We start from the raw sequence: 15060 nt of genomic DNA on the forward strand, positions 1-15060 counted from the left end.
GTCTCCATTTTCGCCTTTTAGGATTCTGTGTTTTAGATAATAACCCTCGTGGATATTCTCTGCCTCCTTTTCTGAATGTGCATCCACATTTTTTTTATTGTCCCGTCTTTCTGTTGAAAGTCCATTAGCCTTTCAGGACTAAACACCTTTGCCTGTTCAGGTTTTTCCTGCACCATCACGTCAAACAGGGTGCCTGCTAACTGAATCTCAACTCTTTCATCTTTCTCTTTAGTTTTTGCTTCATGCTGTGACTTAAGATAGTGGGATCTGGTTACTACACAGTCTGGGAAAATTCCAGGGTATTTTTCTTTTAACTCCTCAGTTCCCTGGTTTTCCTTTGGTTTCTCCACAACGAGGGTTGTCACTCCCACCTTGGATCCTGCTAAATCATTCCTAAGAACAAACTGTATTCGTAGAACTGACACTGTCAATCACTCCCACTGTAACTTCCTCAGTCTTGTGTTGGCACTCCAACCTGATCTTACATAGAGGAAAGCTAAATTTCTGTTCATCTGTTCACAAATTATCACTCCCTCAGGTAACGTCAGAAAGAGTGCAAATACATTCATCTCTTACTCTTTGAGACCATTTAGATCCCGTATCAGTCAAAATCCTAACTTCCTTCCCTCCTCCCCGTTTTTTCTGAGTAAACTGAATTCTTTATAGAGATCAGGCACTAACTCTATACCCAGCCCTTGCTGAGGCTATGCACTCCACTGCAGCTTCTCAAATTTTCTTGGATTCCCTTCACTACTTTCACCAATGCCACTGGCTTAGCCTCTTTTGCCATATCTTTTCCCACAGTGCCTTTCTTTAACAACTAGCACTGTGACTTTACGTGACCCGCTTTCTGGCAGTGAAAACATCTTTTCCCAGTGCCCTTCTTAAACCATCAGCACTGTAATTTTCTGTGTCCCACTCCATTACAGTGAAAACACCTGAGGCCCTTCACCTCCTTTCCACCCTCTTGGGCTTGTTTGATTAGATTAGATTACTTACAGTGTGGAAACAGGCCCTTCGGCCCAACAAGTCCACACCGCCCCGCCGAAGCGTAACCCAACCCATACCCCTACATCTACATTTACCCCTTACCTAACACTATGGGCAATTTAGCATGCCAATTCACCTGGCCTGCACATCTTTGGACTGTGGGAGGAAACCGGAGCACCCGGAGGAAACCACACAGACACGGGGAGAATGTGCAAACTCCACACAGTCAGTCGCCTGAGGCGGGAATGGAACCCGGGTCTCAGGCGCTGTGAGGCAGCAGTGCTAACCACTGTGCTACCGTGCCGCCCAAACCCTGTTGTAACCAATTACCAGTGTTCTCTACTTTTTATAGTGTAGGATTTCCCCTTCTCCAATTTCTATCCCTCACAGGATGAAATTCCTGTCGGAAGCTAAACTTTGCCTTATGCACCGATATATATTCACCTACCATCTCTGCTGCTCTTCTCACTTCTTGAACTTTTTGTTCATCCACATGAATTCTTATCATCTCTGGAAGTGACTTTTTGAACTCCTTCTGCAGAATAATCTCTCTTAAAGCCTCCGGTCTCATCTATTTTTAAGGTCCGCACCCATCTATCAAAATTACTGTTTAATTCTTTCGAACTCAACATAAGTCTGACCTGGTTCCTTCTGTCAGTTTCTGAACTGCTGGCGATATGCTTCTGGTACCAATTCATCAGGACACAAAATAGCTTATTTGACATCTCGTAATCTCTTGACACCTCATCTGAAAGCGCTGCAAATACCTCACTAGCTCTGCCTCCAAGTTTATTCTGTACGAGCATTACCCACAAGTCCTCTGACAACTTCATCCGCCTAACCAATTTTTCAAATGAAATAAAGGCTTTGAATCTTTCTCATCAAAATGTGGCAGAGTTTTGGCATATTGTACATATCATTACCTTCTCTTTCCATCTCCATCCTGCTAACTTGACTTTCCTGAGTAAGTTGCAACTTCTCTCTCTCTCTCTCTCTCTCTCTCTCCTCTCTCTCTCTCTCTCTCTCTCTCTCTCTCTCATCTCTCTCTCTCTCTCATCTCTCTCTCTCTCTCTCTCTCTCTCTCTCTCTCTCTCTCTCTCTCTCTCTCTCTCTCTCTCTCTCCAGTTCATTCACATTACTAACACCTTCCACCCCAACCTCAAATTCACCTGGACCGTCTCAGACTCCTCCCTCCCCTTCCTAGACCTCTCCATTTCTATCTCGGGCGACCGAATCAACACGGACATTTACTATAAACCAACCGACTCCCACTGCTACCTAGACTACACCTCCTCCCACCCTGTCCCCTGTAAAACGCCATCCCATATTCCAATTCCTTCATCTCCACCGCATCTACTCCTAGGAGGACCAGTTCCAATACTGAACAACCCAAATGCCCTCTTTCTCAAAGACCGCAATTTCCCCTCAGCCTTGATCATCGATGCTCTCCACCGCATCTCCTCTGCCGTTGAGCCCTGCCCCTCCAATCTCCACCAGGACAGAACCCCACTGGTCCTCACCTACCACCCCACCAACCTCCAAATACATCTTATCATCCGTCATCATTTCCGCCACCTTCAAACAGACCCCACCACCAGGGATATATTTCCCTTCCCTCCCCTATCAGCGTTCCGAAAAGACCACTCCCTCATCAGGTCCACACTCCCTCATCAGGTCCACACCCCCCACCAACCCAACCTCCACTCCCGGCACCTTCCCTCGCAACCGCAGCAAATGCAAAACTTGCACCTACACTTCCCTCCAAGACCCCAAGGGATCCTTCCATATCTGCCACAAATTCACCTGCACCTCCACACACATCATTTTACTGCATCCGCTGCACCCGATGTGGCCTCCTCTATATTGGGAAGACAGGCCGCCTACTTGCGGAACGTTTCAGAGAACACCTCTGGGACACCCGGACCAACCAACCCAACCACCCTGTGGCTCACACTTCAACTCCCCCTCCCACTCCACCAAGGACATGCAGGTACTTGGACTCCTCCGTCGCCAGACCATAGCAACACGACAGCTGAGGAAGAGCGCCTCATCTTCTGCCTAGGAACCCTCCAATCACAAGGGATGAACTCCGATTTCTCCAGTTTCCTCATTTCCCCTCCCCCCACCTTGTCTCAGTCCCAACCCTCAAACTCAGCACCACCTTCCTAACCTGTAATCTTCTTCCTGACCTCTCTGCCCCCACCCCACTCTGGCCTATCACCCTCACCTTGACCCTCCTTCCACTGCCCCTCCCCCAAGTCCCTCCTCCCTACCTTTATCTTAGCCTGCTTGGCACACTTTCCTCATTCCAAAGAAGGGCTCATGCCCGAAACGTCGATTCTCCTGCTCCTTGGATGCTGCCTGACCTGCTTCGCTTTTCCAGCAACACAATTTCAACTCTGATCTCCAGTATCTGCAGTCCTCACTTTCTCCTACTTACACAATCAGTATTTACAACTCTACGCCTCCTTTCTCTTTAAAGGTTTGTTATCTACCTCCACTCTATAATAATATACTGATCCAATAAAAGCTGTCTATTAAATTGACAGCAACTTAATTTTCAAAACGAGACAGCGGCTGTCATCTTCAGTGTCTGTCTTCCTCTGGCTTTTGATCTCCCTGGGTCATCTTCAGTCTTCTGCTGCAAAGACGTTTCATATGAAAAGGGTACCTTTGCTCATGTTTTTTGGATAGTTTCTCAATGGCAGTTGGTGCTCTTTTCTCTGGCTAACTCTCAAAATGCTGGCTTATCTCTACCCCAAGCGTTGGAGTGTCTCATTGGTTCGATGTTGTCAAAGCAATAAAATTCAAATTCGATTAGGTTTTAGTTTCCTGGGGTATAATTTAAACTGGTTAAATTTGCACTGTTGTGAAAAAAAACAGCCAAATGTTACATATTTTCAACTTTCCAGTGCACTCTGAGACTACTAATCAGTCATATGACAAGTGCCTGCAACCTCTCAATGCAAAACATGTTTTACTCTCTCTTAGAGGAATAGTACATGCCTTCAACTTCAGAACACTATCTATTTTCTTGGTGTCAGTGATCATGGAGAGAAAGTGGGGACTGGAGATCAGAGTCGAAAAGTGTGGGGCTGGAAAAGCACAGCAGGTCAGGCAACATCCAAGGAACACCATTCCTGATAAAGGTTCTATGACTGAAACAACATTGACTCTCCTGCTCCTCTCCTGCTACTGACCTGCTGTGCTTTTCCAGCGCCACATCTCGACGCCAATGATCACGTTCTGGCACACTTGATGAGCCATTTTCTGTGCTGTAGACCTTATGACTTCTGTCTAATCACCTTGCCTCAGAAGAATGTCCTGCAGTTGCTAATCCAATGCACCATCTTATCCACACTGAGTTGGTTTTAAAAGCAGTCCATCGGAGCAAGAACGTCATCATCGATGCACGTACAAAAGCTGAGAGACTGAGAATTGTTAAAGCCTAATGAAAATTGTGAAATGCAATAAAAGTGGAATTGATTAAAATAGTTTATTTCAAAATGTGCGACTTCAAACTAAATTTTATAATGGATTTAACACATTAACCACAGTAAATATACTGATTTTTGTCAATTTTATACACACCTGCTAAACCAGATTTATTGACATGGTCTAGAATCGTATGCAACTGACTTTGCTGACATCTAAACAGTTTTCTGGTCTCAATAAGCGGCTTTTATTCAACAATGCCCAGCATTCACCTGAGCTTGACTGGAACAAGTGTAAAGGTGCACTTTGAGCAATTCAGACTGGAGTTAGTATTGGACTGACTCCCACAGCTGCCTGGGCTACACCTCCTCCCACCATGCCACCTGTAAAAGCACTATCCCTTATTCCTGATTCCTCTGCTGCATCTGCTCCCAGGAGGACTAATTCCACCACAGAACACACCAGATGGCTTCCTTCTGCAAAGACCATAATTTCCCCTCCCACCTGGTCAATGATGCCCTCCAGTACATCTCCTCCATTTCCTGTACCTCCACCATTGAACCCCACCCCTCCGACCAGAACAAGGACAGAATCCCACTGGTCCTCCACTTCCACCTCACCAACGTCCATATGCATTGCATCATTTTCCGCCACCTACAAACGGATCCCACCATCCGAGATCTATTTCCCTCCCCACCCCTATCTGCTTTCTGTAAAGACCATTCCCTCTGCAACTCTCTTGTCAGGTCCTCGAGCCCACAACTCACCCTCTCTTCCCGGCACCTTGCCCTGCTACTGCAAGCATTGCAAAACCTGTGCCCACACCTCCACCCTCCTCTCCGTCCAAGGCCCCAAAGAAGCCTTCCACATCCATCAGAGATTTACCTGCACTTCCATTTACTTTGTCCATTGCCCCTGATGTGGTCTGCTCTACAGTGGGGAGACAGGACAGCCATTTGTGGAACGTTTCAGTGAACATCTCCACGACACACTCACGAAGCAATCCCACCGCCCTGTGGCCAAGCACTTTAACTCCCCCCTCCCACTCCTCCAAGGACATGCAGGTTCTGTGCTGCCTCCATCGCCACTCCCTCACCACCCAATGCTTGGAGGAAAATCGCCTCATCTTCCATCTTAGGACCCTCCAACCACATGTGGATTTCACCAGTTTCCTCATTTCCCCTCCCCCCTCACCTTACTCCCAGATCCAACCTTCCAACTCAGCACAGCCCTCTTGACCTGTCCTACCTGTCCATCTTCCTTACCATGTGTCCACTACATTCTCCCCTCCTATCTATCTTTTCTCCCCCACCTTCACCTACCTATCTCATTCTCAGCTACTTCTTCTCACCAAAGTCCCACCCGCCTTTCATCCCTCCCATTTATCTCCTGGCCCACAAGCCTCATTTCTGATGAAAGGCTTACACCGGAAACGTTGACTCTCCTGCTCCTCGGATGCTGCCTGACCGGCTGTGTGTTTCCAGCACTGCACTCTCTGCTCTGATCTCCAACATCTGCAATCCTCACTGTCTCTTAGTTAATGCACATCAATATATATTTAGAAGCAGTACTGTGGTTTAAAGCTTTGTTTTCTGTATCTCCAGCAGAGGCATGATGAGGAGGCTGTGGTAGATCAAGGTGGAACAAGTTCAATACTCAACATTCACTATGAGAAAGAGGAGCTAGAAGGTAAGTGAGTGCATGTCGCACTCCTGACATCTTCAAAATGTTTTTTTCATATTCCCACACAGCACCTGTCAATCAACAGTGGACTGTATGCTGTTGATCAGCGAGCATTCCATTTCCACAGCACTTCATTATAAGTTGTTAGTATAGAAATAATTTGATGTACGGAGTCAAAGAAGCATGAAAGTGATTGACAAATAATCAATTTGGTCATCCTTGGGTTGTGCTAAGTGCTATATAAATGTTAAGTTCTTTCTTTGCCTACCGCAGGAATGAAATTTTTTTTTGGCAGAAGTTCAACTTCATGATTACAGAATTCCATCCTTTAAAATATTTTTGTGACCACTGCTTCCCCCTCTGTCGTCTTTCACTTCTCTTCATATGTACAGTACTTAATCCAGCAAGGTTCCTTTGTTAGTGTGGATATCATCCTGTTTTACTTGAAATAACTATTTTATACAGAAAATGTCAAAGTCATTTTGGTGATTTGATACAAATGAATTGGTCCACAGACTTGTCAATAATTGAAAATAAACCAATGAAAAAATAATATTTCTCTCCACTTTAAGTTCAATAATTCCACTCATTTGAAGTAGCATGGTGTCACACCTCACTGGGATAGGGAGCTGGAAATCATTAGGAGAAAGTGAGGACTGCAGATGCTAGAGATCAGAGTCGAGAGTGTAGTGATGGAAAAGCCCACAGCAGGTCAGGCAGCATCCAAGGAGCAAGAGAGTCAACGTTTCAGGCAAATGTTGATTCTCCTGCTTCTCGGATGCTGCCTGACCTGACCTTGACTTGGAGCTGGAAATCAAGCCCCACTCTTCCTGGAGTCATTACAAAACTTAAAAAATCAAATTTACCTTTCTGATAGATTCAGGTTAACAGAAAAACATGTACCAGATTTCTGTACTTAACATAAGCCAGTATTTATTACAAATAAACAGATTCTAACCACAGGTAAGCAACTATGAACTGTTGAATTAAAACACTACTCGTCCAAACTCCAACCACCTTCTATAACCTCTTTTATACACACGTGCTGAGAGACAAAAAATATTGATGTAATAAGTGGAAAGAAGGAAAAGTACTGGGAAAACAGTGGAATAGCATCAACGCATGTTGGTGAGATGATCCTTTTGCTTGCCAGGAACTTCTGTTCTTCAATATTTTTTTTCTCCAGATTGTTTTTGCTTCTTTATAGGAGTAACAGGGTGATTGGTACGCCATCTGCAAAGTCTCTTAATTACTGGTTAAAGATCCCAGCTTATTGCAACTAGTAAGAGAGAAAATAATTGGCTTTCTTTGGACATCTAGAAAGAGAGACACATCGCCTTCCCTTGCAAAGGTCTAGGAGCTTCTCACTGTATCATTTACAACTGCAAGCTGTTCAGCTGCCTAGGAACCAATTCGACTCAGTGTTAGGCTGATGATCTTTGACAACCACAACTGTTCACATTTCCACAAACTAATCAGCAATCAGCTGGCCTGTGAATCCCATTTTGTATACTGTAACGTAAACTGTTGAGTTTATATGTATAATTTTCAGTGTTATTTTTTGAGAGTTTGGATTTCTAGTTTTTGAATGAGTTACGAGCAAGTTTTCTGTGTGTCTGAAGTTAGTAATTTATTTCAGTTATTTCTTTTAAAAGCCGTTTTTTGAAGACTGACTTTAGAATAAATAGATTCTATGCAGTGCGAATGGACTTTTAGAATTGTACAGAAGAGGCCGTTGAATCTGCACCAGCAGAAGGTATTCTAACTCGACACTAGCCCCACTTTGCAGCACTTGACCTGGACCGAGAGGGAGAGAGTGGGAGGGAGCAAATGCATGGTGGAGGAATAGTGAGAGAGACGGAGCAAATGAATGAGAGGGAGAGACGGAGCAAGAGAGAGAGTGTGAGCGCAAGGGAAGGAGCGAGAGAGTGAGCATGAGGGAGGAAGAGAGTGCGTATGAAGGAGTCAGCAAACGAGAGAGTGCAAGCACACTGGAACAAGAGAATGAGAGAGTGCGAGCACACTGGAGGGGGCGAGCGAGAGTGGGAGAGTATGAGCACACAAGAGCGAGCGGGCGAGAGAGCGCGAGTGCACTGGAGCGAGCGGGCGAGAGAGCGCGAGCACACTGGAGCGAGCGAGCGAGAGAGTGGGAGAGTATGAGCACACTGGAGCGAGCGGGCGAGAGAGTGGGAGAGTATGAGCACACTGGAGCGAGCGGGAGAGAGAGTGGGAGAGTATGAGCACACTGGAGCGAGAGGGCGAGAGAGAGCGAGCACACTGGAGCGAGCGAGCGAGAGAGTGGGAGAGTATGAGCACACTGGAGTGAGCGAGTGAGAGAGTGGGAGAGTATGAGCACACTGGAGCGAGCGAGCGAGAGAGTGGGAGAGTATGAGCACACTGGAGCGAGCGAGCGAGAGAGTGGGAGAGTATGAGCACACTGGAGCGAGCGAGCGAGAGAGTGGGAGAGTATGAGCACACTGGAGCGAGCGAGAGAGAGAGTGGGAGAGTATGAGCACACTGGAGCGAGCGAGCGAGAGAGTGGGAGAGTGCGAGCACACTGGAGCGAGAGAGTGGGAGAGTACGAGCACAGTGGAGCGAGCGAGCGAGAGAGTGGGAGAGTATGAGCACACTGGAGCGAGCGAGCGAGAGAGTGGGAGAGTGCGAGCACACTGGAGCGAGCGGGAGAGAGAGTGGGAGAGTGCGAGCACACTGGAGCGAGCGAGCGAGAGAGTGGGAGAGTGCGAGCACACTGGAGCGAGCGAGCGAGAGAGTGGGAGAGTGCGAGCACACTGGAGCGAGCGGGCGAGAGAGTGGGAGAGTATGAGCACACTGGAGCGAGCGAGTGAGAGAGTGGGAGAGTGCGAGCACACTGGAGCGAGCGGGAGAGAGAGTGGGAGAGTGCGAGCACACTGGAGCGAGCGGGTGAGAGAGTGGGAGAGTATGAGCACACTGGAGCGAGCGGGCAAGAGAGTGGGAGAGTATGAGCACACTGGAGCGAGCAGGCGAGAGAGTGGGAGAGTGCGAGCACACTGGAGCGAGCGAGAGAGTGGGAGAGTATGAGCACACTGGAGTGAGCGAGCGAGAGAGTGGGAGAGTATGAGCACACTGGAGCGAGAGAGTGGGAGAGTATGAGCACACTGGAGTGAGCGAGCGAGAGAGTGGGAGAGTATGAGCACACTGGAGCGAGCGAGTGAGAGAGTGGGAGAGTGCGAGCACACTGGAGCGAGCGAGAGAGTGGGAGAGTGCGAGCACACTGGAGCGAGCGAGCGAGAGAGTGGGAGAGTGCGAGCACACTGGAGCGAGTGGGAGAGTGGGAGAGTATGAGCACACTGGAGCGAGCGGGCGAGAGAGTGGGAGAGTATGAGCACACTGGAGCGAGAGAGTGGGAGAGTGCGAGCACACTGGAGCGAGCAGGCGAGAGAGTGGGAGAGTATGAGCACACTGGAGTGAGCGAGTGAGAGAGTGGGAGAGTATGAGCACACTGGAGCGATCAGGCGAGAGAGTGGGAGAGTGCGAGCACACTGGAGCGAGCGGGTGAGAGAGTGGGAGAGTGCGAGCACACTGGAGCGAGAGAGTGGGAGAGTATGAGCACACTGGAGCGAGCGGGCGAGAGAGTGGGAGAGTATGAGCACTCTGGAGCGAGCGAGCGAGAGAGTGGGAGAGTATGAGCACACTGGAGCGAGCGAGAGAGTGGGAGAGTGCGAGCACACTGGAGTGAGAGAGTGGGAGAGTATGAGCACACTGGAGCGAGCGGGCGAGAGAGTGGGAGAGTCCGAGCACAGTGGAGCGAGCGAGAGAGAGAGTGGGAGAGTCCGAGCACACTGGAGCGAGCGGGAGAGAGAGTGGGAGAGTATGAGCACACTGGAGCGAGCGGGAGAGTGCGAGCACACTGGAGCGAGCGAGTGAGAGAGTGGGAGAGTATGAGCACACTGGAGCGAGCGGGCGAGAGAGTGGGAGAGTGCGAGCACACTGGAGCGAGCGGGCGAGAGAGTGGGAGAGTGCGAGCACACTGGTGCGAGCGAGAGAGTGGGGGAGTGCGAGCACACTGGAGCGAGCGGGCGAGAGAGTGGGAGAGTATGAGCACACTGGAGCGAGCGAGAGAGAGAGTGGGAGAGTATGAGCACACTGGAGCGAGCGAGAGAGTGGGAGAGTATGAGCACACTGGAGCGAGTGGGAGAGTGCGAGCACACTGGAGCGAGCGGGCGAGAGAGTGGGAGAGTATGAGCACACTGGAGCGAGCGAGCAAGAGAGTGGGAGAGTGCGAGCACACTGGAGCGAGCGAGAGAGTGGGAGAGTCTGAGCACACTGGAGCGAGCGGGCGAGAGAGTGGGAGAGTGCGAGCACACTGGAGCGAGTGGGAGAGTATGAGCACACTGGAGCGAGCAGGCGAGAGAGTGGGAGAGTGCGAGCACACTGGAGCGAGCGAGCGAGAGAGTGGGAGAGTATGAGCACACTGGAGCGAGCGAGAGAGAGAGTGGGAGAGTGCGAGCACACTGGAGTGAGCGGGCGAGAGAGTGGGAGAGTGCGAGCACACTGGAGCGAGCGAGAGAGAGAGTGGGAGAGTGCGAGCACACTGGAGCGAGTGAGTGAGCGAGAGAGTGGGAGAGTATGAGCACACTGGAGCGAGCGAGAGAGAGAGTGGGAGAGTATGAGCACACTGGAGCGAGCGAGCGAGAGAGTGGGAGAGTATGAGCACACTGGAGCGAGCGGGCGAGAGAGTGGGGGAGTGCGAGCACACTGGAGCGAGCGAGAGAGAGAGTGGGAGAGTGCGAGCACACTGGTGCGAGCGAGAGAGAGAGTGGGAGAGTGCGAGCGCACTGGAGCGTGCGGGAGGGAGAGTGGGAGAGTGCGAGCACACTGGAGCGAGCGAGAGAGTGGGAGAGTGCGAGCACACTGGAGCGAGCGGGCGAGAGAGTGGGAGAGTGCGAGCACACTGGAGCGAGCGGGCGAGAGAGTGGGAGAGTGCGAGCGCACTGGAGCGAGCGGGAGGGAGAGTGGGAGAGTGCGAGCACACTGGAGCGAGTGAGCGAGAGAGTGGGAGAGTGCGAGCACACTGGAGTGAGCGGGCGAGAGAGTGGGAGAGTGCGAGCACACTGGAGCGAGTGAGCGAGAGAGTGGGAGAGTATGAGCACACTGGTGCGAGCGAGAGAGTGGGAGATTATGAGCACACTGGAGTGAGTGAGCGAGAGAGTGGGAGAGTATGAGCACATTGGAGCGAGCGAGCAAGAGAGTGGGAGAGTGCGAGCACACTGGAACGAGCGAGCGAGAGAGTGGGAGAGTATGAGCACACTGGAGCGAGCGAGAGAGTGGGAGAGTATGAGCACACTGGAGCGAGCGGGCGAGAGAGTGGGAGAGTATGAGCACACTGGAGCGAGTGAGCGAGAGAGTGGGAGAGTGCGAGCACACTGGAGCGAGCGGGCGAGAGAGTGGGAGAGTGCGAGCACACTGGAGTGAGCGAGCGAGAGAGTGGGAGAGTATGAGCACACTGGAGCGAGCGAGTGAGAGAGTGGGAGAGTATGAGCACACTGGAGCGAGCGGGCGAGAGAGTGGGAGAGTATGAGCACACTGGAGCGAGCGGGCGAGAGAGTGGGAGAGTATGAGTACACTGGAGCGAGCGAGCGAGAGAGTGGTAGAGTATGAGCACACTGGAGCGAGCGGGCGAGAGAGTGGGAGAGTATGAGCACACTGGAGCGAGCGGGCGAGAGAGTGGGAGAGTGCGAGCACACTGGAGCGAGCGAGCGAGAGAGTGGGAGAGTGCGAGCACACTGGAGCGAGCGAGCGAGAGAGTGGGAGAGTGCGAGCACACTGGAGCGAGCGGGCGAGAGAGTGGGAGAGTATGAGCACACTGGAGCGAGCGAGCGAGAGAGTGGGAGAGTATGAGCACACTGGAGCGAGCGGGAGAGAGAGTGGGAGAGTATGAGCACACTGGAGCGAGTGAGCGAGAGAGTGGGAGAGTATGAGCACACTGGAGCGAGCGGGCGAGAGAGTGGGAGAGTGCGAGCACACTGGAGCGAGCGAGCGAGAGAGTGGGAGAGTATGAGCACACTGGAGCGAGAGAGTGGGAGAGTGCGAGCACACTGGAGCGAGCGGGCGAGAGAGTGGGAGAGTGCGAGCACACTGGAACGAGTGAGCGAGCGAGCGGGTGAGAGAGTGGGAGAGTATGAGCACACTGGAGCGAGCAGGCGAGAGAGTGGGAGAGTGCGAGCACACTGGAGCGAGAGAGTGGGAGAGTGCGAGCACACTGGAGCGAGAGAGTGGGAGAGTATGAGCACACTGGAGCGAGAGAGTGGGAGAGTGCGAGCACACTGGAGCGAGAGAGCGAGAGAGTGGGAGAGTATGAGCACACTGGAGCGAGCGGGCGAGAGAGTGGGAGAGTATGAGCACACTGGAGCGAGTGAGCGAGAGAGTGGGAGAGTATGAGCACACTGGAGCGAGCGGAAGAGAGAGTGGGAGAGTATGAGCACACTGGAGCGAGCGAGCGAGAGAGTGGGAGAGTATGAGCACACTGGAGCGAGTGAGCGAGAGAGTGGGAGAGTATGAGCACACTGGAGCGAGCGGGAGAGAGAGTGGGAGAGTATGAGCACACTGGAGCGAGCGGGCGAGAGAGTGGGAGAGTATGAGCACACTGGAGCGAGCGAGCGAGAGAGTGGGAGAGTGCGAGCACACTGGAGCGAGCGAGCGAGAGAGTGGGAGAGTATGAGCACACTGGAGCGAGCGAGCGAGAGAGTGGGAGAGTGCGAGCACACTGGAGCGAGCGAGAGAGAGAGTGGGAGAGTATGAGCACACTGGAGTGAGCGAGAGAGAGAGTGGGAGAGTATGAGCACACTGGAGCGAGCGAGAGAGAGAGTGAGCGAGAGAGTGGGAGAGTATGAGCACACTGGAGCGAGCGGGCGAGAGAGTGGGAGAGTATGAGCACACTGGAGCGAGCGGGCGAGAGAGTGGGAGAGTGCGAGCACACTGGAGCGAGCGAGAGAGTGGGAGAGTGCGATCACACTGGAGAGAGTGGGAGAGTGCGAGCACACTGGAGCGAGCGGGCGAGAGAGTGGGAGAGTGCGAGCACACTGGAGCGAGCGGGAGAGAGAGTGGGAGAGTATGAGCACACTGGAGTGAGCGGGCGAGACAGTGGGAGAGTGCGAGCACACTGGTGCGAGCGAGAGAGAGAGTGGGCGAGTGCGAGCACACTGGTGCGAGCGGGCGAGAGAGTGGGAGAGTGCGAGCACACTGGAGCGAGCGAGTGAGAGAGTGGGAGAGTGCGACCACACTGGAGCGAGCGAGCGAGAGAGTGGGAGAGTATGAGCACACTGGAGCGAGTGAGCGAGAGAGTGGGAGAGTATGAGCACACTGGAGCGAGCGAGCGAGAGAGTGGGAGAGTATGAGCACACTGGAGCGAGCGGGAGAGAGAGTGGGAGAGTATGAGCACACTGGAGCGAGCGAGAGAGAGAGTGGTAGAGTATGAGCACACTGGAGTGAGCGGGCGAGAGAGTGGGAGAGTATGAGCACACTGGAACGCGCGGAAGAGAGAGTGGGAGAGTATGAGCACACTGGAGCGAGCGAGAGAGAGAGTGGGAGAGTATGAGCACACTGGAGCGAGCGAGTGAGAGAGTGCGAGCACACTGGAGCGAGTGAGCGAGAGAGTGGGAGAGTGCGAGCACACTGGAGTGAGCGGGAGAGAGAGTGGGAGAGTATGAGCACACTGGAGCGAGCGAGAGAGAGAGTGGGAGAGTGCGAGCACACTGGAGCGAGCGAGAGAGAGAGTGGGAGAGTGCGAGCACACTGGAGCGAGCGAGTGAGAGAGTGGGAGAGTGCGAGCACACTGGAGCGAGCGAGAGAGAGAGTGGGAGAGTATGAGCACACTGGAGCGAGCGAGCGAGCGAGAGAGTGGGAGAGTATGAGCACACTGGAGCGAGCGAGTGAGAGAGTGGGAGAGTGCGAGCACACTGGAGCGAGCGGGAGAGAGAGTGGGAGAGTATGAGCACACTGGAGCGAGCGGGCGAGAGAGTGGGTGAGTATGAGCACACTGGAGCGAGCGAGTGAGAGAGTGGGAGAGTATGAGCACACTGGAGCGAGCGGGCGAGAGAGTGGGAGAGTATGAGCACACTGGAGCGAGAGAGTGGGAGAGTGCGAGCACACTGGAGCGAGCGGGAGAGAGAGTGGGAGAGTATGAGCACACTGGAGCGAGCGAGAGAGTGGGAGAGTGCGAGCACACTGGAGCGAGCGAGCGAGAGAGTGGGAGAGTGCGAGCACACTGGAACGAGCGGGAGAGAGAGTGGGAGAGTATGAGTACACTGGAGTGAGAGAGTGGGAGAGTGCGAGCACACTGGAGCGAGCGGGCGAGAGAGTGGGAGAGTATGAGCACACTGGAGCGAGCGAGCGAGAGAGTGGGAGAGTGCGAGCACACTGGAGCGAGCGGGCGAGAGAGTGGGAGAGTGCGAGCACACTGGAGCGAGCGAGAGAGAGAGTGGGAGAGTATGAGCACACTGGAGCGAGCGAGAGAGAGAGTGGGAGAGTATGAGCACACTGGAGCGAGTGAGTGAGAGAGTGGGAGAGTGCGAGCACACTGGAGCGAGCGAGAGAGAGAGTGGGAGAGTATGAGCACACTGGAGCGAGCGAACGAGAGAGTGGGAGAGTATGAGCACACTGGAGCGAGCGGGCGAGAGAGTGGGAGAGTTTGAGTACACTGGAGCGAGCAAGCGAGAGAGTGGGAGAGTGCGAGCACACTGGAGCGAGCGAGCGAGAGAGTGGGAGAGTGCGAGCACACTGGAGCGAGCGGGCGAGAGAGTGGGAGAGTGCGAGCACACTGGAACGAGCGAGCGAGAGAGTGGGAGAGTATGAGTACACTGGAGCGAGCGAGCGAGAGAGTGGGAGAGTGCGAGCACACTGGAGCGAGCGGGAGAGAGAGTGGGAGAGTATGAGCACACTGGAGCGAGCGAGAGAGAGAGTGGGAGAGTATGA

General features: G+C 52.7%; 1 protein-coding gene across 3 annotated transcripts in view; it reads left to right on the plus strand.

Moving 5' to 3' along the window:
- LOC140471127 (electroneutral sodium bicarbonate exchanger 1-like) overlaps positions 1-15060 on the plus strand; it is a 767860-nt gene that overhangs the window by 111595 nt on the left and 641205 nt on the right. For 2 of the 3 annotated variants that reach the window (XM_072567015.1, XM_072567017.1), the window contains exon 2: positions 6030-6114. In XM_072567015.1, the coding sequence (XP_072423116.1) occupies positions 6030-6114 (85 nt within the window). The remainder of the gene's footprint in view (positions 1-6029; positions 6115-15060) is intronic. The other variant, XM_072567016.1, reaches the window with a different exon arrangement.

Source organism: Chiloscyllium punctatum, chromosome X (assembly GCF_047496795.1).
Source record: "Chiloscyllium punctatum isolate Juve2018m chromosome X, sChiPun1.3, whole genome shotgun sequence".
NCBI lineage: Eukaryota > Metazoa > Chordata > Chondrichthyes > Orectolobiformes > Hemiscylliidae > Chiloscyllium > Chiloscyllium punctatum.